The following is a 25139-nucleotide window of genomic DNA, read 5'->3' on the forward strand; positions in this document are numbered from 1 at the left end:
TTTTGAGAGGGAAAAAAAAAATCCATGGCTTCCACCGTCTTTTCAAAGGGGCCTCTACCTCCCCCAAAGCCAGATTACTAATCACTGTTCTAAAAAGCTTGAAGGGTTCTGAGGTGCTGGGCTGGCTGAGTCAGTAGAGCATGTGACTCTTGATCTTGGGGTTGTGAGTTCAAGACCCACCTTGGATGTAGAAATGATTTAAAAATGAACTTTTTTAAAAAAAGATTTTATTTATTTATTTGACAGTGAGCAAGTGCACAAGCAGGGGGAGCAGCAGAGGGAGAGGGAGAAGCAGGCTCCCCGCTGAGCAGAGAGCCCCATGTGGGCCTCAATCCCAGGACCCTGGGATCATGACCTGAGCCAAAGGCAGACATTTAACCCACTGAGCCACCCAGGTGCCCCTAAAAATAAGATCTTTAAAACAAATGTTTGAGGGGTTGTTGGGGGAAGGGAGAACTTAGATTAAGATCACAGTGGTGGTGAGCTGCAAAGCTCCTCTAGTTTCCTCCTAGATTTATACTAACAGAGTAGGACTAAGATGGACAATAAAATAGGAAGTAAAGCCTTTTGCCCATCTCTACCGCTCTTTAAAAATTACCTTTCCTGGGCTCCTGGGTGGCTCAGTCATTAAGCATCTGCCTTCGGCTGGGGTCATGATCCCAGAGTCCTCGGATCGAGTCCCACATCAGGCTCCCTGCTCAGCGGGAAGCCTGCTTCTCCCTCTCCCACTCCCCCTGCTTGTGTTCCCTCTCTCGCTGTGTCTCTCTGTCAGATAAATAAATAAAATCTTTAGAAAAAAAAAATTACCTTTCCTGTGTTTCCCCCCTGCCAGAGGCCTAGCTTACAGTGACTTCCCAGAGCGGGACCTAGGAGTGCATCTACCTCTCTGATCCCAGAGACTGACCCTTGGCAATGAGAGAGATCATCAAATCCCACCTCTTCACTTGACACACAGTAACAAGAGGGCCTAGAGAGGGCAAGTGACTTGCCAGGTTAGCCTTGGTTTGGTGCTCAAATCAGGTCCCTATAGTGTTCTCTGGCTCTTTCTACCTTAGCACTGTACCTTTCATTGAGACAGGTTAGGCAGACATGGTTTCGAGTATGCAGGCCTGAGGATTAACTACAGACATATTTTCAACTGTGATGGGTATCAAGGACCAGAACCAAGGAGGACCCTTGACTCAGAAGTCTAGAGAAAAAGAGGCTGCCCATGCTCCCCTGTTTTGCTATCTAGCACAGCACTGGACTTATGAGTTCCCTGGGGTGGCACCAGCCCTCTTTCCCCCAGAAAAGCTACAAACCTTTTCCCTGGTTAGGAAACCAAGCTTGGGTTTCCCCAGCTGGACAGATGATGGTCTTGGCAAAAGGTCACTTTAGTCTGGCATGCATTATCATTAGGAAGAGTGAAAAACTGCTCAGTGGGGCTCCAGGCCCCAACAATCCATTCAGAGAACCAAGCCAGAAAGATGCTGAAGAGCTCAGTATCTGGGACAGTCTGGGATAGCCCCAATGACTAGCAGATATCTATCTGTTAGAACTGAGAGATTACCAATTTATTTTAGAATTTAAGAGAAAATGTACTGGGTTGCCTGAATGGCTTAGTCAGTTAAGTGGCTGCCTTCAGCTCAGGTCATGATCCTGGGGTCCTGGAATCAAGTCCTGCATAGGGTTCCCTGCTCAGAGGGGAGCCTGCTTCTCCCTCTCCCTCTGCTGCTCCCCCTGCTTGTGCGCTCTCTCTTAAGTAAAATAAAATCATTTAATAAAAATTAGAGAAAATGTACTATAGCAGTTTAAGTTGCTTCCATTGAGGATTGATAAGACTTCTAGAAAAAAAGAAGAGTGACAGTAGAGAACCTTACTAACCCTTTATAAGGTTCTTATTTAAGTAATCTCTACACCCCACGTGGAATTTGAACTCACGACCCCGAGATCAAGAGTCGCGTGCTCTTTGGACTGAGCCAGCCCAGGGCCCCAGGTTCTTACTTTTTTAAATTGGTTAGATTGTTTTCACAGGTGACCCACAAGATACAGATTGTGAACAGGACACAGAGAAGTAGAGTGAAAAGAACTTTTCCTTCTACACTTGTTGGCACAATTACTTTCTCTCCCAAGACACAAATTGTTACTATTTTTAAAAAAATGTTACTGTTTTCTTGTGGAAGATATATATATGTATGTGTATATATATATGCTCAGCACTTTGCTTTTTTTCAGTTAATAATATACCATGAAGATTGTTCCATATCATTGCATATAGAGCTGACTTGTTTTCCAATGTATGGATATACTATACTTATGTAGCCAGTTCTCTATCAGTGGAGATTCAGAAATTACGATTTAAACATCATTGGGGGTGGGGGAGATGCTGAAGAGGAGTTTTAGTGGTTGATTTGTTTTTTGTGGTTGCATGCTTGCTAAAAGGGATTAAGTCCATGCCATTTTGGCTTTCACATTAGGAAAATATTTCTATTCTTCGAAAAGGAATGTCAGTATTTGTGGATGAGTCAAATTATAACCAAGGGATAGTCCAGTGAATACATCTCTGACTCATTTGATGCCTCCTTAACAGAGAATTTTGCAGAAAGGGCCCTACCCCTGCATACCTACGTCTAAGAAACTGCATCAAGTTTCTCTCTTGTTCTTCTTCTTACTAAATGCCAGTTAAATCCAACAGGGGGCGTGCTGAGCCTTGTTGCATTAGCTTTATCAATCCTGATCACCAGAAATGGAGCCCAATAAGAGCCTTACCAGAAGGCTTCATTCCATTTCAATGAAAATAGTCAGTTGGTCTCCATTTGGAATTACATTCAGCATGCCATTGCTTGCATTCAGGTTTGATGCTTGGCATTTTCCATTGCTCACTCTATTTGCTAAAAGGCACACTGTTCCATTGTGTACTTTGAGCTGCTGAGGCAGAGTCTGTAAAAGGAATGGAGAGGTAGAAACAAACAACCCTTTGGTCCAGAAAAAGAACACCGGGATACAACCACGTCAGCAGTTGGAACCTCACAGAACTCTGTCATATTCCTGTATCCATTCATTTGCTCAAGAAGTGTGACTCCTTGGGCGCCTGGGTGGCTCAGTTGGTTAAGCGACTGCCTTCGGCTCAGGTCATGATCCTGGAGTCCCAGGATCGAGTCCCACATCGGGCTCCCTGCTCAGCAGGGAGTCTGCTTCTCCCTCTGATCTTCCTCTCTCTCATGCTCTCTACCATTCTCTCTCTCTCTCTCAATAAATAAATAAAAAAAAAAAAAAAAAAAAAAAGAAGTGTGACTCCTTAACATGAGCCAGCTACTGGACTGGGGCCTTCAAGGAGAATTGTTAAAGACCAGTCCCTGCTGTTGAGAAGCTCATAGTGTAGCAAGGGAGACAGATACACAAATAGTTTCTGGTACAAAGTGGAAGATACTCCAGCAGCTCAGGGAGTACTGCCACTACTTCCTGGGGGAGGGGAAAGGTTCATAGGGGGAGAGTCTCTAGGCATAAAGGAGGAGAAAGGGCATACCCTTCCCCCCTCTCCCTGGAGCAACAACATGAGATGAGAAAGTGCAGGGCTGGGGAGGGAGATAACCAGGCATTGTTCATCTCTTATCGTGGTTCTGCCATGGGTCCTATGCGTATATAATTAGGGAGATCCAGCAAGGTGTGAGGGGCACAGCATGCAATATGTTCTATCCAGTTTTGGATCCATCCTGGGAGAGATCATAGGGAGGTAGTATGTTTTGTTAATAATAAACACTTGGGATGAATGATGTGTCTTCACATCAAAGAAACCATCCCACATGGAAAACCAGTCCTCAAGAGCTGGCTTTCAGCTGCTACAGACGGCAATGGCGTTTTTCTCCCCAGATTTATAGGCACTATTCTTGTCTCTCTGACATATAAAAAAAAAAAGCCTATTATATTTTACATTTCTCTCCCTCAAAAATTCCTTCTTTTCTTCTCCCTCGAACATTAGTATATAGGGTAGCTTTCCTGAGCCAGAAAACAGTCGAAATTATTTATTAAGAGCTATTTTATGCATAGCTTAGTGCTAGAAACCATTCAAAGCCCCGGCAAATTTGCTGTGGGGGGAGAGTTTTTAGTCTCAGAGAAGCAATGATGCAGACTAACAAATAAAACATCAAGAAAATAAATGAATGGAAATGCCCTAAAACCTCTCCTCCTTCTCTGCCTTCAACATGCACTGGTCTCTTATCCTAGAAATAAAAAAACAAAGCACACAAATAAAAACTGCACTCTTAATTGGTTTTACCTTCCTGTCTCCTCAAGGTTAGGTCTGTCTGTTCTCTAGTGCTCAAGTTTCACTGTTTTCTAGAACTGCTGCTACAGATCCCTAACACCAAATTCAGTTCTTAAACTTCTGCCCTTTGTCCAAAAAGACGGCTTCCTCTCTACTAATCGAGCACTTAAAAGTCAATAATTGGGCGCTTGGGTGGCTCAGACCCTTAAGCATCTGCCTTTGGCTCAGGTCATGACCCCAGCGTCCTGCGATAGAGCCCCACATTGGGCTCCCTGCTCGGCGGGGAGCCTACTTCTCCCTCTCCCACTCCCCCTGCTTGTGCTCTCTCTCTCTCTCTCTCTCTCAAATAAAAAAAAAATCTTTAAAAAAAAGTCACTAATAAAATCCATATTCTACCAATTATCTCTCCTTTTCTAATTTTATTTGAACCCTACAGCATTTGGCACTGCTGACCAATTTGTCCTTGAGATGCTCCCTCTTTGTCCTTGTGAGGTTGTATTAATTTTTCCTGTCCTATTTGCTAACTTATTTTTTCTCCCTTTCATTTTCTTTTTTAAACACCCGCCTTTTTAAACCGCTCAAAAAAAGAAAAGACAACAACAAAAAACCCAGCTTTATTGAGATATAATTCACATCACATACAATTCACCTATTTAAAGTGTACAATTGGGGGGGCGCCTGGGTGGCTCAGTCAGTTAAGCATCTGCCTTCAGCTCAGGTTTTGATCTCGGGGTCCTGGGATCAAGCCCCACATTGGGCTCCCTGCAGAGCAGGGAGCCTGCTTCTCCCTCCCCCTCTACTACTCCCCCAGCTTGTGCTCTCTCCCTCTTTCTTCCTCTCTCTGTCAAATAAATCTTAAAAATAAATAAAATTTTAATAAATAAATAAAGTGTACAATTCAGCGTGCCTGGGTAGCTTAATCAGTTAAGTGTCCAACTCTTCATTTCCGCTCAGGTCATGATCTCAGGATCCCTGAGTTGGGCTCCAAGCTCAGCGCAGAGTTTGCTTGAGATTCTCTCTCTCCCTCTGCCCTTTACCCTACTTGCATGCTAAATAAATAAATAAATAAATACAATCTTACAAAAATAAAGTGTACAATTTAATGTTTTTTAATATATTCACATAGTTAGCAACTACAATTAGTTTTAGAACATTTTTATCATTCCCCTCCCAATGAACACCTATTAAATAAGGTGTTGTATGTTTAGAGGCAAAGAGGTCAAAGTGAGGTTGGGCAGGAAAAAGTTTCCCAATCACAGAGCATCCTGGAAGTCATGGTACTAGGTCTGGCCTTTATCCTAGAGGTTAAAGGCACTGTTTAAGAATTTTAACCAAAAGAGCAAGAAGGGGGGAAAAAACAAAAGAGGGAGAGGAGCTGATTTTCATCTTATTTTTTTAAGATTTTATTTATTTGAGAGAGAGTATGAGGGGGAGGCAGAGGAAGAGGCAGGAGCTGACTCCCGGCTGAGCAGCAGCCCAATGCGGGGCTTGTCATGACACAGCGAGAGAGGGAACACAAGCCGGGGGAGTGGGAGAGGGAGAAGCAGTCTTCCCACTGAGCAGGGAGCCTGATGTGGGGCTCAATCCCAGGACCCTGGGATCATGACCTGAGCCAAAGGCAGACATTCACCGACTAAGCCCACCGGGCGTCCCTGATTTTCATTTTAGAAAGAAAACTGATGGGTCCCTGGCTGGTTCAGTCAGTATAGCATGCAGCTCTTGGTCTCAGGGTCTTGAGTTTGAGTCCCACATTGGGTGTGGAGATTACTTTAAAAAATTAAAAAGAAATACAAAAAATTGATTTAAGGAAATGTAAATAATAGTTTGGAAAGGGCTGAGACCAGAAGTAGGGAGAATATCAGGAGGCTACTACAATATTGCAGTAGTCTCAGCAAGAGAACATGACTATCTGAACCAAAGAGTTCAGTGTACACAGAAGGAAGAGATCTGATGGTAGTTCTATAGGAGAGAAAATCAGTAAGGCTTAGTGATTGGTTACATGTAGAGAAGAAGGGACAAGGCAGAGTCTAAGGAGTCTTAGTAGCACAGATGTAGAAACTATAGAAGATTAGATTAAATATGTGCTAATCTTATGCTAGTTCCTGGAAAATGCTTTTAAGAAGAAATTCCTGGGATGCCAGGGTGGCTCAGTCGGTTAATCGACTGCCTGCAGCTCGGGTCCTGATCTCAGGGTCCTGGGATCAAGCCTCGCATCGGGCTCCCTGCTCAGCGGGGAGTCTGCTTCTCCCTCTCCCTCCACTGCTTCCCCTGCTTGTGCACACGCGCGCTCTCTCGCTCTCTCTCTCTCTCTCTGTCAAATGAATAAATAAAATCTTTTTAAAAAAAGCAGAAGAAATTCCTGACGGTTTATTTATTTATAATTGATCTCTTCCTTTATATAAGTAGCAAAGTATGCATAAAAAAAACATAATTAATTGGGGCACCTGGGTGGCTCAGTCAGTTAAGCATCAGACTCTTGATTTCAGCTCAGGTCATGATCTCAGGGTTGTGAGATGGAGCCTCACGTCAGGCTTCGAGCTGGGTGTGGACTCTCTCCTCCCTCTGCCCCCCCCTCTAAAAAAAAGGAAGACAGACATTGTTAATTTACTTTTCCAGTTGTTTGATTTCAGGTAATACACATCAAATATGTTTAAATTCATGAGTTCATAATGATGAACATCATAATGATGCTAAACAAAAAAACTCTTTGGGAATCACCTTTGGACACCACTAGAGAACGAAGTAATTATTCTAAAAACTGGAAATAAAGAGAAATAAGCATTTATCCTACCTCTGAATTGTACCTCTAGGTAACCAAATACTTGGTGAGGGAAACCTCTGAGGGGTGCCTGGCTGGCTCTGTTGGTAGAGCATGTAACTCTTGCTGTTGGGGTCTTGCGTTCTTGACTTTAACCGACTGAGCCACCCAGGCATCCAGGGTGTAGAGCTTACTTAAAAAAAAAAAAAGAAGAAGGGCTCCTGGGTGGCTCAGTCAAGTGTCTGCCTTCGGCTCAGGTCATGATCCCAGTGTCCTGGGATCGAGTCACCGCATTGGGCTCCCTACTCCGCGGGAAGCCTGCTTCTCCTTCTCCCACTCCCCCTACTTGTGTTCCCTCTCTCGCTGTGTCTCTCTCTGTCAAATAAATAAATAAAATCTTTAAAAAAAACTTATTTATAGAATAATTTCAGCTCATAAATGAAGGTAGAATGATAGTTAGAATGTCACCATTTTGTAACCTCTGGTAAAATAACGATGAAGATAATGATCATTAATGTCTCCTAAAACTCTGAGGTGGAAACTAATGGGGAACTCTATAATTGTTATATCAGACTAACAACACCTAAACCTACTCATTAATCTTAACATCACGAAAAGAGAGGATTGATATTATGTGTCTAGGGTGTGATAGGAAGTACACACCAACACCCATGAAGTATTCTTGACAAAAAACAAACAAAAAACAATCAAACTTGAACCTGATCAAGCATCTGGATCTAACTACCAGTTGACAGGAAACCTGAGGGTCAGGAAATACATTAAGCAACACTGTAGGAACGCAATCAGTGAAATTCAGAGGTAGGAAACTCTACAAGACAAACAACTCAGTTTCTCCAATAAGCAAATTGCAAAGGTGCAGGGGAGAGGAAGAGATGATGATGAAGGGGGAAGGAAACGAAGGGGCGCCTGGTGGCTCAGTTGGTTAAGTGGTTGACTCTTGGTTTTGACTGGGGTCAGGATCTCAGGATTGTGAGATCAAGCCCCACATAGGGCTCTGTGCTTAGCAGGGAATCTGCTTGAGATTCTCTCTGTCTCCCTCTCCCTCTGCCCACCCCCCTGCCTGCACTCCTTCTGTCTGTCTGTCTCTCTCTCTCTCAAAATCTTAAAAAAAAAAAAAAAAAGAGAAGAAGAGGGGTGTTTGGCTGGCTCAGTTGGTAGAACATGTGACTCTTGATCTCAGGGTCATGAGTTCAAGCCCCACATTGGACAAAGAGCTTACTTAAGGGCACCTGGGTGCCTCAATTGGTTAAGCATCTGCCTTTGGCTCAGGTCATGATCCCAGGGTCCTGGGATTGAATTCCTTATTAGGTTCCCTGCTCAGTGGGGAGTCTGCTTCTCCCTCTGCCCCTCCCTTCCCTCCTGCTTGTGCTCACTCTATTTCTCTCTCTCTTACAAAAATAAATAAATAAAATCTTTAAAAAAAAAGTTTACTTAAAAAAGAAAAAAAGTCAACCAATTACAATGTATGGTCCTGATTAGAACAAATTGTTAGCAAAAAATGGTTTATGAGACAATCAGGGGAATTTGAATACTGATTAGATCTTTGACATCGGGGAATTATTATTAATTTCTAAAGTATGATAGTGGCATTGTGGTTATATTTCAAAAATAATCCTTGGGGAGGCCTGGCTGGCTCAGTGGGTGGAGCATGCGACTCAGTTTTGGGGGTTGAGCCCCACATTGCGTATAGAGATCACTTTAAAATAAATAAATAAATAATCCTTATATTTAAGAGATACATACTGAAGAATTTACAGATGAAATGATACCACATCTAGGATATGATTCAAAATAGTCCTGAGGGAAGTGGACGGGGATATAGATGAAAGAAGATTGGCCATGTGTTAATCTTTGTTCAAGCAAGGCGATAGGTACATAGGGATTCCTTGTATTATTCTATTTTTGTCTACAGTTGAACTTTCCCGTAATAAAAAATACTAAGGTTCTTTGGAGGATGAAACCTGTTCATATATGTAAAGGGACATGTCAGAATGGTCAACATACCATTAGTGGCAAGAAATGTGCATAACCTTTTTTCCCTTTCATGCACTTGAACCATTCAAGAACTGGTAGTATTCAAGACAACTTTCTGTTAAACCCATTCCATTCACACAAGAAGACCTCCACTCCCCCCTTTCAACTTTCCAGTTGGAATCAAGATCAGATCTTTAAAACAAGACACTCTCAATAAGCACAGTTTAAGTGTTTAGCAGTTGTGCACATTTAAGCAAAACCATTTAATTTGTGAAATCTGGCCTTTTTCCCAGGAAACCATGTTTCCATTTCATAATGTAACAGAACAGGAAGAATGTGAACTCTTGTTCAGACATAGATTCCTTGTGCTTCGCTCAGATTTCCACATTTTCTTTGTTGTCTGGGTGTGAGAGTCCAGCTGCGCATTGGTGGAGTGACTCATTTTTCCACCAAGACACATATTTCTATGAATCCCAGAGGCCAGTGATTGGTGTGAAAGACCAATAAGCACAGACTTGGTTCCTGGATCCATCGTATGACTTAAGAGAGATGATTTAAAGTTTTTCAATGGGCTTAAAATGAAAGAAGCAATTAAACTATTCAGATAATTCATGTTCCAAAACCTTTCGTGTTTTCAAGTGGTTATGAAGAGTAGCTATTTGGTACTATAAGGAAATACAAAGGAAATAGAAGCATAATATATTTCTTTTGAGGGTTTAATAATCTCATTGAGGAAATAAATTAGAAAGATTAGATTAGAAAGAAATGTAGAAAGATTCCCAAATAGGTAGATGATATCTAATATAAATGTATGTCAAATATATCCATCATTGTTTAGGAGCTCTAGAATAATAGAGTGATCAAAATGAGAAAAGGCTATCTGGAAAAAAGTTTCATTTACAAAATTTTTAAATTATTTAAAATTTACAGAAAAGCTTTTTTTTAAGTACAAAAAGATTATTTTTTTCTGAACCATTTGAGAATAAGTTGACAGCTTGTCTTATCACCCAAATCCTTTAGTATGTATTTTCTACAAATGAGGACATTCTGATACGTAACCAGAGTACAACCATCAAAATCAGGAAATTAACATTGATACATATCACCATCTGGTTTTCAGCAGCCTATGAGATTTCATCATTTGTCCCAATAACGTTCTTTATAGCTCAACGACCCAATCTGTGATCACACTTTGAATTTAGTTGCACATCTCATTAGTCTCCTTCATTTAGGGGCATAGTTCCTTGTTCTTTCCTTTTCTTTCATAACTTTGATCTTTTTGAAGATTACCGGACATTTATTATGTATAATGTTGCTTGATTTGGACTTGTCTGATGTCTCCTCATGATAGGATTTAGGGTATTTATCTTTGTTAGGAATAGCACTAAAGGGATGCTGTGTTCTTGTCATTATATCCTATCAGGTGGTACATAGTTTTGATTTGCCCATTGCTAGAGATGTTAACCTTGATCAGTGGTGAAGGTGGTGTCTGGAAGACTTTTCCTGTCTAAAGTTATTCTTTTCCTCTTTGTCATCCATAAGTATTTTTGTAGGGTGGTATTTGGAGATGAAGTAAACATTCTGTATTCCAATTTCTCGAAAAGCACAAACTACCACAACTCACCCAATATGAAATAGATAGTCTGGATAGCTCTATAACTGTTAAAGAAATTTAATTTATAATTTAAAATATAATTTAATTGGGTGCCTGGGTGGCTCAGTTGGTTAAGCGACTGCCTTCGGCTCAGGTCATGATCCTGGAGTCCCAGGATCGAGTCCCGCATCGGGCTCCCTGCTCGGCAGGGAGTCTGCTTCTCCCTCTGACCCTCCTCCCTCTCCTGCTCTCTATCTCTCATTCTCTCTCTCTCAAATAAATAAATAAAATCTTTAAAAAATGCATATAATATAATTTAATTAAAGAAGGAAATCTCCAGGTCCAAATGGTTTTAGTGAAGAATTCTACCAAACCTTTAAAGACTGGAAAGCTCTGATATACACTTACTCTGGGGCCCCTAACTGGCTTAGTTGGTAGAACATGTGACTCTTGATCTCAGGGTGGTGAGTTTGAGCCCCACACTGGGTGTAGAGACTAAAAAGGATAATAATAAGATAATAAAGTAAAATCCACTTACCCCACAGGGTTTACTCAAATCTCTTGTTGTCAATAGCTATACATATTGCCAGAAAATTTTAAGTCCCAAGGTATGTGTGTGTATGTATTTTTTTTTTTTTTAGATTTGAGAAAGAGTGTAAGTGCGCATGTGTGCGTGCATGCACAGAAGGGGGCAGAGGGAGAGGGAAAGAGAAAGAATCCTCAAGTGGACTCCCCACTGAGCTCAGAGCCAGATGCTGAGCTCAGTCAAACCCAGGACCCTGAGATCATGACCTGAGCCAAAATCAAGACCCGGCTGCTTAACTGACTGAGCCACCTAAACGCCCCACCAATGTGTGTGTGTGTGTGTGTGTGTGTGTGTGTGTGTGTGTGTGTGTGTGTGTGTGTGTGATTTTATTTATTTATTTGCGGGGGAGGGGGGAGAGACAGAGCACTAGCAAGGGGGAGGGGCAGAGGCAGAGGGAAAAGCAGACTACCCGGCTGACAGGGAGCCAACTCGGGGCTTGATCCCAGGACCCCAGGATCATGACCTGAGCCAAAAGCAGAGGCTTAACTGACTGAGCCACCCAGGTGCGCCATCCAAAGCATATTTCTTTAATAGAAATAATTGTTCGCCTGTATTCAGAATCTCTAAACCTCCAAGCAGAAAGGAACTTGTAATGACAAAAGGGCTCAAGGCAGTATCCACCTGAAGGTTCACTTTGGGTATCTTTCTCCTCCTAAGAAAATTTTTCTTCTTGAAGACCATGCCCTGTACATTCTCCCTAAAAATATCCTGCAGGCTCCCTTTCCCACAACTCACTCCTTTAAAATACCACACAAGCCCAGTTAAACCCTGCTTTATAAAACAAAACAACTCAACTGTAAAGCATAGCAATCTCCATCGAGCCTTAAATAAGAACGTGATCACAAAAACAAAAAAATCCACATCAGTTTGTCACAAGAAACTAAATTTCAAAAAAAAAAACCCAAAACAAAAAACTACATTTCCAGTTTTAGTTTTCTTTCAAAAATAATTATTTTTTTAAAGATTATTTGAGAGAGAGAGAGAGAGAGCGTGTGCATGTGATTTGGGGGTGGGGTAAAGGAAGGGTCAGAGGGAGAGGGAGAGGTGAAAGCAGACTCCCCACTGAGCACAGAGCTCCACCTGGGGCTGGATCTCAAGACCCTGAGATCATGACCTGAGCCAAAACTAAGAGGTGGGTGCTTAACTGACTGAGCTAACCAGGCGCCCCTCTTTCAAAAATATTTATTAAGTAGGGGTGCTTGTCTGGCTCTGTCAGTAGAGCATGCAACTCGATCTCTTGATCTTGGGGTCACTGAGTTGGAGCTCCATGTTGGGTGTAGAGTTTACTTAAGAAAAATTTATTAAGTATATTGTGAATGTCAGGCACTATGGTGGGCAATACAACGGTTCAAATTAAATACATCCCTTGACCATTGACTCAACCAGATCCTTTCTACTGGAATTTTCCAATGTATTTCTTCATTCCAGGTCTCACCTTCTTTTTCCAAGTCACTAGAAACCCAATACAGAAGAAACACTTGCCAGATTCTCTACTTTAGAAATCTCCTTGACCAAGTTTTTTGTTTCTCTGGCAAATATTTCAGGGCTGATGTCACAGAGAGTCTTCTCTGACCTATGTCAGTCCTTTTCCCTTCTTCCCATCTCAAGTTTTCTAAATTAAAATTTTTTTATTTTTTTTAAGATTTTATTTATTTATATGATAGAAAGAGACATAGCGAGAGAGGGAACACAAGCAGAGGGAGTGGGAGAGGGAGAAGCAGGCTTCCCGCGGAGCAGGGAGCCCGATGTGGGGCTCGATCCCAGGACCCTGGGATCATGACCTGAGCCGAAGGCAGACGCTTAACAACTGAGCCACCCAGGTGCCCCTCTAAATTAAAAAATTTTTTAAATTGAGGAATAGTTGACACAATGTTGCATTAGTTTCAGGTGTATAATGTAGTGATTCAACAACTACATGTTATGCTATGCTATGCAAAATTGTAGCTACCATCTGTCACCATAAAATGCTATTACAATACCATTGACTATATTCCCAAGCTGTACCTTCTATCCTCGTGACTCATTTACTCTATAACTGGAAGCCTCTGTCTCCTGATCCCCTTCACTCATTTCGCCCCTTGCTCCCACCCCCTTCCTCTCTAGCAACCATCAGTTTGTTCTTTGTATTTACGGTTCTGCTTTTGATCATTTGCTTGTTTGCTTTGTTTTTTACATTCCACATTTGGTGAAATCATATGGTATTTGTCTTCCTCTGTAAATTTCATTTCATTAAGAACCTTTTTTCCATGACATTGTTAACTTCCACAAGTTAAGAGGTTCCTTGCCTCACGTGTTGGTCACAAGAGTCTTGAGGGTTACAGAAAATGTCACATGCCTTAGCCTCATTCATATCTCCCTGTGGATGTAACTACTAGCAGAGCTAAAGGAAGCTGACATTCTTTGAACTTCAAAGGAAGCCTCAAAATCTATGATGAAGAGATTTTTACTTTTTACCCAAACGCTTTTATTTTAAACATTGACAGGCTTTGCAAATAAAAGCAGAGTGTTACTTTGGAGAACTCAGGATGAAAAGGGATTACTTCTATGGAAACACACTGTTAATCAGCATTTCAAGAATGATGGTCAAGGGATTACTGGGGGGCTCAGTCATGATCTCAAAGTCCTGGGATCTGGTCCCCATTGGCCTCCCTGCTCGGTGGGGAGCCTGCTTCTCCGCCTGCCTGCCGCTCCCCCTGCTTGTGCTCTCTCGCTTGCTTGTTCTCTCTCTCTGACAAATAAATAAATAATATCTTTAAAAGAAGAATGATGATCAAAGGTGATTATAAGTCACTTAAAGGTTGTGGCAGGGGAATTCTCTCATCCAACACTAAAATCAGTTCCTGGGGCGCCTGACTGTCTCAGTCAGTGGAACACAGGACTCTTGATCTAGGGCTGTGATTTCAAGCCCCACATTGGGCGTAGAGCTTACTTAAAATAGATAAATAAATAAAATCAGTTCCTTGGTAGAACAGTTTAAGAACTAGAGTTCATTTTTAAATAGAAGGGAAAAACAAAAAAATTATTTGACTAGATGCAAACCATCATTAAACCGAGCGACTGTCATCTCAAAGAATGCAGACAAGCAAAAGTAAATGTTAAATCACAATTTTACTGTTTGCTCCCAACTACTTGCAGGTGAACAGTTGGAAAAAATTGAGGGAAAAAAGGAAAAACGTTTATTTATTTTTTTTAAGATTTTATTTATTTATTCATGAGAGACAGAAGGAGAGAGAGAGAGGGAGAGAGAGAGAGAGAGAAGCAGAGGGAGAAGCAGGCTCCCAAGGAGCAGGGAGCCCGATGTGGGACTCGATCCCAGGACCCTGGGATCATGACCTGAGCCGAAGGCAGACGCTTAACCATCTGAGCCACCCAGGTGCCCGGAAAAACGTTCATTTTAATCATTCTGCTATAGTGACAATTCTTGTAACTTTTTGAGACTCTGTTAGACCACCACCTCTGTTGTCTGCTTTGTCTTGGATGTGAAGAACTAATTTTTGTTGAAACATTTTCCCAAATGCTAAGGAATAGCTTAGTTTAGATACCCAGAACTGCATTACCTGCTAAGCCTCCTATAGAACTGCTCCCATCTTCCAGGTCTATGTGATTAACAGCATTTTATACTTGATCTCTCTGACAAATAAATAAAATCTTAAAAAAAAAAAGATGCTTGGATTAGAAAAAGCACATATTCCTCAAGGTCATAAGAATATCCCTTCAGTGAATGCAAAACTGAAAGTGGTTCAGTCAGGCCCCTGAAGTTGTCACAAGGACCTCCAGCAGAGGAGGACCTGTCTAACAGGTGCCTCAGAAGCACTGGGGAATCGGTAGATCAGGAAGCAGTTAAGTCCTAATTGCAGAGCAGTTTCATATTAAAAATGTAAATCATTTTTATTTAAAGATAAAAGAAAGTGGGACGCCTGGGTGGCTCAGTCAGTCAAGCGTCTGCCTTCGGCTCAGGTCATGATCCCAGGGTCCTGGAATCGAGTCCCACATCGGGCTCCCAGCTCAGCAGGAAGCCTGCTTCTCCCTCTTCCACTCCCCCTGCTTGTGTTCCTGCTCTCGCTGTGTCTGTCAAATAAATAAATAAAGTAAAAAATAAATAAATAAAACCTCTAGAAAAAAAGATATTGAAAAAGTGTTCTTATTAAAATATATTTTAAATACTAGTAATTTTCACTGGCTAAAAAAATTTTTAAATTAAATAAATTACAAAAGTATTCTTCATCATGGAATTTAAGGAGTGTTTTCCTCATAGATATGCTTTGATGTAGAAAAACTTTGAGAACTGTAAATGGAATACAAACATCAGCACTATTGTGCTAAACTTGATGATCCTACAAAGTTGGCACTGACTCCAGACACATTTTCTGATTTTTAGCTTCTGCTCTGAACCTTTCCCAGCTGTCTCTCTCTGTTACAAAAATAGAAGAATCTGTCACTGACACTAATATTACACTGTATGTTAGAATTTAAATAAAAACTTTAAACATTAAAAAAAATTAAAAAATAAAAGAATCTTCCACAAGCTCTTCTCCCAGATCATGAAGCCCATAAAATAAAGGGGATAAAGAAAAGAGGCAGGGTGTGATCATATTCCTTTTTGTCTGTTACCTGTGTTCTTTTGTTGATAGTAGATTTCTATTAGGAGGCTCCCATTTCTTTCAGGATCATCCATCCATTCACTTATTCATTCAAGACATAGTACTTACTTTTTTTTTTTTAGATTTTATTTATTTATTTGACAGAGAGACACAATGAGAGAGGGAACACAAGCAGGGGGAGTGGGAGAGGGAGAAGCAGGCTCCCCGCTGAGCAGGGAGCCCGATGGTGGGGCTCGATCCCAGGACCCTGGGATCATGACCCGAGCTGAAGGCAGACGCTCAACAACCGAACCACCCAGGTGCCCCAGTACTTACTATTGAGTGAGTAGGCCCAAAAGGAATTTATAGTTTGGTGATAGAGAAAAAAAGTCAGGTAGAAAGTACTGTGCTTTCTTTTTTTTAAAGATTTTATTTATTTATTTGACAGAGAGAGACACAGCGAGAGAGGGAACACAAGCAGGGGGAGTGGGAGAGGGAGAAGCAGGCCTCCCGCGGAGCAGGGAGCCCGATGCGGGGCTCAATCCCAGGACCCTGGGATCATGACCTGAGCTGAAGGCAGACACCTAACGACTGAGCCACCCAGGCGCCCCTCTTTCTTTCTTTCTTTTTTTTTTTTTTTAAGATTTATTTATTTATTTGAGAGCGAGAGTGAGTGAGCATGGTGAGGTGCAGGGGAAGAGGGAGAGAGAAACTTTAGCTGACTCCTCACTGAGCTCAGAGCCCAACACAGGGGTCAGTCTCATGACCTTGAGATCAGGACCTGAACCAAAACCAAGAGTCAGTAGCTCAACCAACTGCACCACCAGGGGCCCCAGTACTGTGTTTTCTAAAGGAGATGGAGACAAGTGCATGAAAGTCTCAATGAGGAAAATTAAGCTCAAGAAAGTGAAACAACTTGCTCAAGTTCAGATACCTTGTAATTGTTAGAGCTGAGATTTCTCTTACATTTAATATTAGGTGGAATAAATGGAGGAACTGAGATTAAAGCCTAGTTCAGGATGGTATAACTACGGCGGTCTACTATGGTCTACTACACTACCCCATGCTGCTTCCTATTGGTTCTTGCTTCAGTATCTGAGAGAGCCTAATGGACCTGTATAGGTTATTGGCAATGAAAATAAAAGGGATAAGTGGGTAGAGGCAAGAAATAAATGTAGGACACACAATTAACATGACATGGCAACTGACTAAGTGTGGAGAGACAGAGAAATAATGGAATTAGAGATGGCTTAAGCTTGGAACCTGGGTAACCAGGAAAACAATATGCCCTTAGCAGGATTAATGATCTGAGAGGAAGGGCCAGTTTTTATTCAGTGAGAGCATAATCCTTCAAAACTCTGCTCTCAGGCGCCTGGGTGGCTCAGTTGGTTAAGTGTGTGCCTTCGGTTCTGGTCATGGTCTCGGGGTCCTGGGATCGGTCATGGTCTTGGGGGTCCTGGGATTGAGCCCCAAGTTGGGCTCCCTGCTCATGGGGAGTCTGCTGCTCCTCCCTTTGCCCCTCCCCCTACTTGTGCTCTCTCTCTCAAATAAATAAAATCCTTTAGATTTTATTTATTTGAGAGAGAGAGATATCTAGAGAGAGAGCATGAGCTGGGTGGAGAGTGAGAAGCAGGCTCCCCGCTGAGCAGAGAGTCCAACTTGGGGACTCCAGGATCCTGGGATTACGACCTGGAGCTGAAGGCAGACGCTTAACCAAGTGAGCCACCCAGGCGCCCCTCAAATAAGTACAATCTTTAAAAAAAAAAAAAAAAACCTCTGCTCTCATATCACCTCCTCAATGTAAACTTTTCTGAGATTCTCAGGTCCATTATACAGTATTTTGTGTATCAACAGCAACAGTAATGATGATGATGATGATAATTAGCAGTTTTTGAATGCAGACTGAGTGCCAACCATGTACTAAGTTCCTTTTATTCCTCACAATAACCATATGAGGTAAGTATCATTATTAACCCCATTTTATAGAGGAGGAAACTGGGGCTTAGAGAGTCCTAAGGTTATCGATATTAAATGGCAGATCAAGACTTGAACTCAGATTAGACTCATAGACAGCACTCTGTAGACAGTGCAACAGAGGAACAACAGAACTCTGAGAAGCAGTGCAGTACTTAAGAGCCCAGGAAATGGGGCCAACCTGCCTGGGTTTGAATCCTGCTCTGCCATTTACTAGCTAAGCAACCTTGGGCAAATTATTGTGCCAATATTTATTTATTTAAGTAATCTCTACACCCAACGTGGGGCTTGAACTCACGACTCTGAGATTACGAGTTGCATGCTCTACTGACTGAGCCAGTGAGGTGCCCCACACCATATCACCTATGAAATGGGAATAATACTAGTATCTGCCTCCTAGTATTGTTATGAGAATTAAATGAATTCATATTTATAGAGCACTTAGAAAAATGCCTGTCACATAGTATGAATCTCTCTCTCTTATAATTATTGGAACTTTATTTCTCACTGAACTGTGAGCTCCTCTAAGATAGGAAGTGTGTCTATTTCATTTTTCCTATCCCCAGCAGCTAGCACCATGTTTGCCACATGTTAGGCCCTCAGCAAGCATTTGTTGCCTGAATGGCATTATTCAGGTTGTCTGAAATTCCATCTGGAAGCCTTGGAGAAGGGAGATGGATGGAAAAATCGGTGTGAGTCCCACACATAGACATTTACACACAACAAGAAGGAGGACTGCCAAGGAAGAGAGCATGGAGGGAGTGGAACACTGGAGAAAGACTGATGGCAGGAGATGAAAGGAGCCAGAAAAGGAACTCTTGAGAGGACATACTTTAAAGGAAACCATGAAAAAAGAGAGTTCAAGGGGATTGAGGTAAGTCCAGATGAAACACTGTCTTAAAGGTGGAGTGCAAAAAATGTGTGGTTAGCAAGTTGACTCAGGTTTAAAAGAGTTTTTGTTTTGTTTTGTTTTTTAAATCTCAGAGGAAGGAAATGACATCATTGTGTAATAGTTTTCTAAAACTTGGCAGGCTTTCAAGTGTGGGTCTCTATCTGTCCTGCCAGGAAGATTCAGACAGCTATGGGACATTGAAGATCACAGGAAAGGGGAGGATTTGAGCCTCTCCAAGGTGCTGCTTCTCAACTAAATCATAATGGAATCAAATTATATCTTCACTCACAATAGGAGATAGAAAATTTAAATAAAACGTCCATTTTTGCCTTCATTATTTCGTTTACACTGGTAAAGCAGCATTGATGATGTTTTCTGCCAGGTAGACAAAATTATCAGCGTCAAGTTTTTATCTGAAGTATCTCCCTCATTACCCTTGAATCTCAATAGGGTTCCACCACCCAGAGAGCCTGAAAATCCGGTTTTCCGAGTTTTTCTTGACACAGCTCTGGGTACTACAAATGATTTGGGATCCTTACACCTCCTTAGGAAGTTGATACCAGTATTTGAGAAAGGCGTTTTTATAAATAGTAGCACTGATGTAGGAAATGTTAGTGTTTGGAGCTGATGCTCAAGAAAGAATTCTTGAGGCGTCTTTGGTGCAAAAAGGCAGTTTTATGAAAGCACGGAACAGGAACCCGTGGGCAGAAAGAGCTGCACTGGGTCATGAGGAACGGCCCATTATTTACTTTCAAGTTGGGGGTTAGAGATAGCGTTAAGTCTTTAAGGAATTTGGAAGGACGTTTCCAGGACCTTGAGGGGGCTAGTTATTGTTAGGAAAGGGTCATTTAGTACTGTCTAATAAAGCCTTAGTCATGAGACCCTTCAGATGTATATCGGTGGGTCATATGCTTGGGGGATGCATTGCCAACAAGTATCTCGGGGGGTAGAGATAAAGGAGGTTTCCAAAGGAATTTTTATATGTTAAGGTAGACTTACAGGATCCTGGGGGTCGGGCTAAGATTGCCTTTTGCCCTTAGCAAGGTATTAACATCGAGGCAGCCGAGTTCCTAAAGGAATGTCACTCTGTCTGTCTCAGGGACTTGTCAGTGGGCTGTAGATAGTAAGGAAATTTAATTTTCTTTTGCCTTTGTTTCCCACATCAGCATCACTTTTGCAGTGTTTGGGTTTTTTTTTTTTTTTTTTTTTTAAGATTTTATTTGAGAGAGAGAGCACACAAACAGGGGAAGGGACAGAGGCAGAGGGAGAAGCAGGCTACCTGCTGAGCAGGGAGCCCAACATGGGGCTCTATCCCCGGGCCCTGGGCTCAAGATCCTAGCTGAAGGCAGATGCTTAATCGAGTTAGCCGCCCAGGTGCCCCACTTTTGCGTTTTAAAAAACTTGTTATTCTTTTAAAATTTTTGAGCAATAGAAAACCCTTACATGGTCAAAGGGACCTGCAGGAATCCACCCAACAAGATAAAAATTTACTGTCACAACATAGGGTCTTATGGGGATTTTCCCACTAATTGGAGAAAAATAGACCCTGAACCCTTGCCAGAGGGACTTAACCAAGTACCTTTCTAAAAAGGGCTTTTCCATACTTAAGTGAACGAGCCCCTCCCTGTTCGAGGCTCTACTACGGATCTTAGGCGTTGCTCACTCTGGGGCTTAAATGTTCTGTAAAATAAGGGAAAAGGGTGCGTGTGTAATGTAGAGGAGACTGGACTGTAAGCGCTTTTAATAAGCTCTCCAGCTTTCAGGTCATTTCATAACGTCTCCCCTTCCTTGATGTTACTTTCCTCGTGGAAAAGTTGTGAATTAATTTTTTGGATATGAAAAGAAAGCAAGCAGACAGCCCAGCCTCGAGGGTGTTAGGGAGAAGGGATTATGAAGGGAATACGGGCTGAGGTCCTCAAGCACCGGCACCAGCAGCCCGTCAGACACCCCGGTCCCACCGGGCTGGAGACAACAGCCGCGGGAATAAGATGGCGTCAGCACCCAGGGTCTTGCCTGCGCCCCCGCGACTCTGCAGTGCGGCAGCTAACCCAGGCCTCACCCCATTGGCTGACTGCAATGAGGTCATCTTGGGGGCGGGGCCGGCGGCTGCGCGGGGGCAGGGCTTTGCGGACGCACGCACGTCGAGCGCTGATGTCCCGAGCCGCTGAGGCTGCGGGCTTGGTCTTGGGCGGCTTCTTTGGCTGCGGCCCGGCTGGGGGCTGAAGGTGAGCGGGGCGTGTAGGTACAGTGCGGCAGGGAGAGGCCTCGGAAGGGCATGGGAAATCCTTCTAATAGCCTCCTCGCTTGTCAAAGGAATTAGCAGAAATCTTAGGTGTCTGAGAGGAAATGGGGGTTCACCCCTCTTCGGGCACCCCTCCTGTGGGCAGAGGAATCGGAGGTTCACTTCTCTTTGGAGGCCCTCAGCCCTTCCCCCATTTAAGGCGTAGGCGGAGGAACAGAAGGTTACTGGGTAGGCAGAAGAATTTGGGGGCTTCTTAAAGGGGCTCCCAATTTGATGATCCCTCCCCCCTCCCCCCTTTAGTCGCCACTTCGGGACGTAGGTGTGCCTGGGCTCAAAGAATTCCTGCTTTCTCACTGGGTAGACAGGAAATGAAGCAGATGAATTTGAATACCTCGTAGGAGGCGAGGACTGGATGACCATAGTGAGGCTGGACGCCGGGCACTTTATTTGTACTCATCTTGTGCAGAATTACTGTTTCTTCATATTTTGTTTTGTGACATCCTCTCATCCCCGAATCGCTTTGGCCTGTTTAGTTTTCTGTTTGGCTCCAGTGGGATAGAGATGTTCTAGGAGACTTGTAATCATTAAAGAACAGAAGGAGGGAGGCAACTCTGGAGGCTGTTATTACTGGCAGCCCCGATCTATGCTGATCAGGCATAATTTTTCCTGCGTTAGAGGTTGTGGAATCTATTCTTCTTTGGGGGAAGATGTGGGAGGGTTGATAACAGCTGTTTTGGGTGATTCAGGTATAGACAATTTTAAAGGCAGACTACATAATCTCTTGAGAAATCTTTGCTTATATCTGAGTGTGTTATTTTGCTGCCTTGAACATCAAATGCACAAAGGTTTCGTCGTTCAGATTTCTCAAAATGTCTTCCAGCCTTGCAGAACAGTAACTCTTCCTTTGATGCCAGTTTCACCTATCATTATGGATGCCCTCATGATACTAAAAATACTGTACGGTTTGCTGAGTTCAGATAGGGTACAGTCTGTGCCTTACAATAGCTGATTGAGAATAAATAATTGCAGTTTCAGGACCACTGATAGCGCCATTGTCTTTCATACCGGGCAAGGATAAGACAGCCCTAAAAGGAAACCTTTATTGGCTCATGCATGAGAAGCTTTAACAAATGGAAGAATGTAATTAATCTTGAAGGTGGGGATAAGAAATTGAAAGCTACGGAGGTGGCAAGCTTATTCTCTGTGGTTTGATAAAACTGCTTTGTCATTATCAATGTATTTCTGTCGTACTGGACTTGAAATTGAGCTTAATTTGCAAGCTGGCTCTTTTTTTTTTTTTTAAGTAGGCTCCACACCCAACATGGGGCTTGAACTCGTGACCCTGAGATCAAGAGTCACATGCTGTACTGACTGAACCAGCCAGGTGTCCCCCCCCCCCCCCCCCCCCCCGTTTTTTTGAGATAATGCTGATGTGTTCAGATTCCTTAGGGAGAAAATGGTGTTTCCTGAGGAGATGGAAGGTTAAACCCTTTAAGGTACCCATAGCTGTAGCGTAGTGCTGGGACTCCAACAGTTAGAAATGGGCAGTAGAGGGTAGAAAACTAGTCTCCACGGAGATATCCTTTATAAGAGGGTAATCTAGGTCTCTTCCGTGTGTTTCCTGACACAAGCCAAAAAAAGGTCAGGCAGTGTGATGCCTCATAATACCCTGTCCAGGGTATTTAAAGAGCTGTTTGTGAATCCCAGTTCCTGTTTTTAACTGGATACATTCTTATGTATTGAGCCCCAAAATATTGTCATTTGATCCTGATGTTGACTGTGAAGGAAGTGGCTTTTCATCAGGTACTCTGTGGGAGAGGATTTAGTAACAGCCTTTTGCAGTTTCTCCTTTCTATCCTTCTAAACAGGATGTTAAAGGTCTGTCTGCAAGGGATGGAAGATATGAAATGCAAAACAAAAGAGCCTTACTATTGTGGTGTTTGCTCTTAGCTCTTTCGGTAATGCAGTTTTCTCTTTTTGCTTTAGGTTGGAGAGAAACCCAGGTACTCTGTTGACTGGCACTTTCTGCTACCATGGGGGAGCTTTTCCGGAGTGAGGAGATGACGCTGGCCCAGCTTTTTCTACAGTCAGAAGCTGCTTATTGTTGCGTCAGTGAATTAGGAGAACTGGGAAAGGTTCAGTTTCGTGATGTAAGTAGTTGTGGGGCTGCTTCTTGAATACCGCTGAACTCTTTTTCTTTTTTTTTTTTAAGATTTTATTTATTTATTTGACAGAGAGAGAGAGAGCACAAGTAGGCAGAACAGCAGGGAGAGGGAGAGGAAGAAGCATGCTCTCCGCTGAGCAGGGAGCCTGACGTGGGGCTCGATCCCAGGACCCTGGGATCATGACCTGAGCCAAAGGCAGCCGCTTAACCGACTGAGCCACCCAGACGCCCCTGAACTCTGTTTTTCTTGTCAGGACCAATTGCCTTACAATGAATGTTTTGCTTTTTATTTGCAAAAGTAACATTATAGCACTGGCTTACTGTTGGTAGAGTGTACATTTCGAGTTGTCTCTCTAGAGGTGAGAATGTTTTGTGCCAATCTTTCCATGATTTTACTGGCTCCCTCTTTGAGAATAATCCTAAGCAGTCTCAAGGTAATTGCTTGAGATACAGGTAGAGAACACCAAGCTAACCTTTTCAAGGCTTACACTTTGCTTTTGGCCTCTTTAACACCCGTAGCAGGTTATTAAAAAAATGTCATAGCTCTTCCATACAATAGGATGTGTTTATTACAAAATCTGATGCATCCCATTACAGATGTGTAAGTAAGCATATACTAAATACCCATTATTTTGAAGCATTATGCTGAGCACTTGGAGAAGATATCAAAAGAAAACAGTATAAGAGTATAAAAAAGTTTGCCCTCTTGGGCTTAGAGTCTGTTCAGGAAGGCACAATATACACTGCTGAAAGGAGGAAGGAGTTAACAATTCCCTAATTACACAATCTCTGAGTTCTAAGTACTCCCACTGATAGCATTCATTGTAGTTGTGATTTTACATTCATCATTGTTAGTAATTGATTAGTCTTTCTCTTCTACTGTGATCTTAGGACCATGAAGACAGAGACGATCATTGTATCCTTAGTGTCCACATACAGGATACTCAATCAGCTTTTGTTGGAATGAATGGATGAAAGAGGAGTGGTCAGAAAGGGTTGGGATTAATCAATATTGGCTTCCTAAAATTGGCACACTGAAATTATATGAATATAATCCGGTGACCTAGTACATTCCTTATTCTCTTTGAACTTTTTTTATACCTTCTTTCTTCGGATGTTCTCTTGTCTGACTCTGATTCCTTCTCTGACCTTTCTGTGAGGACTCACTGCCATCTTCCTCTAGCCTCTCTTCTGTCTTCTCCGCTGTGGCCCTCTGCGTCTGTTCCCCAAGCCCTCTCCTCTACTCTCTCTGGGTAAGCTTCTCCATACACTCATCTTCCTGTATCACCTTTTTTGTTGATCTCATCTATTCTCAAATCTTCCATCTTTATTCAGTGAGTTCCAAATCTGTATCTCTGGCCCTGGCAGCTCCCAGACACCATCTTTAAATTTACAACTCTCTAATAATTTTATCATTTCTGCTTCTCCTGGTAGCATGTCTAAATCCCACCACCTTACCTTTTCCCAAACTATTTTTTTTTTAAGATTTTATTTATTTATTTGACAGAGAGACAGCGAGAGAGGGAACACAAGCAGGGGGAGTGGGAGAGGGAGAAGCAGGCTTCCCACTGAGCAGGGAGCCCGATGCGGGGCTCGGTCCCAGGACCATCAGGACCTGAGCCGGAGGCAGATGCTTAAGGACTGAGTCACCCAGGCACACCCCCAAACTATTTCTTCATCCCAACTTCCTAAATTTGAGCTAATGCATTGATATTCTTCCAGTTTTCTAGAGTTGAGACCTAAATCAAACCTGAGTCACCCTTCATTTGCAGTCCTTCATTTGGTCCTATGGTGTCTTCTCCCTCCTAACACCCAGTATCTATTCAGCATTCTTTTTTTTTTTTTTTAAGATTTTATTTATTTCTTTGAGAGAGAATGAGATAGAGAGAGAGCATGAGAGGGGGGAGGGTCCGAGGGAGAAGCAGACTCCCTGCTGAGCAGGGAGTCCGATGTGGGACTCGATCCCAGGACTCCAGGATCATGACCTGAGCCGAAGGCAGTCGCTTAACCAACGGAGCCACCCAGGCACCCTCTATTCAGCATTCTTAATCTTTACTTATGATGTATTGCAATCATACAAAAAATTATAGGAAATAATATAATGAATACCT

At 42.6% G+C, this 25139-nt stretch overlaps 1 protein-coding gene across 8 annotated transcripts in view; it reads left to right on the forward strand.

Annotated features, from left to right (window-relative positions):
- The window catches only part of ATP6V0A1 (ATPase H+ transporting V0 subunit a1), a 94965-nt gene that overhangs the window by 11077 nt on the left and 58749 nt on the right, over positions 1 to 25139 (forward strand). For 6 of the 8 annotated variants that reach the window (XM_027567773.2, XM_027567775.1, XM_027567770.2 and 3 more), the window contains exons 1-2: positions 20715 to 20847; positions 22851 to 23014. In XM_027567773.2, the coding sequence (XP_027423574.1) occupies positions 22898 to 23014 (117 nt within the window). In that variant the 5' untranslated portion in view covers positions 20715 to 20847; positions 22851 to 22897. Of the gene's footprint in view, positions 1 to 20714; positions 20848 to 22850; positions 23015 to 25139 lie in introns of those variants that run through there. The other 2 variants (XM_027567771.2, XM_027567778.2) reach the window with 2 other exon arrangements.

This window comes from Zalophus californianus, chromosome 16 (assembly GCF_009762305.2).
Source record: "Zalophus californianus isolate mZalCal1 chromosome 16, mZalCal1.pri.v2, whole genome shotgun sequence".
Classification (NCBI taxonomy): domain Eukaryota; kingdom Metazoa; phylum Chordata; class Mammalia; order Carnivora; family Otariidae; genus Zalophus; species Zalophus californianus.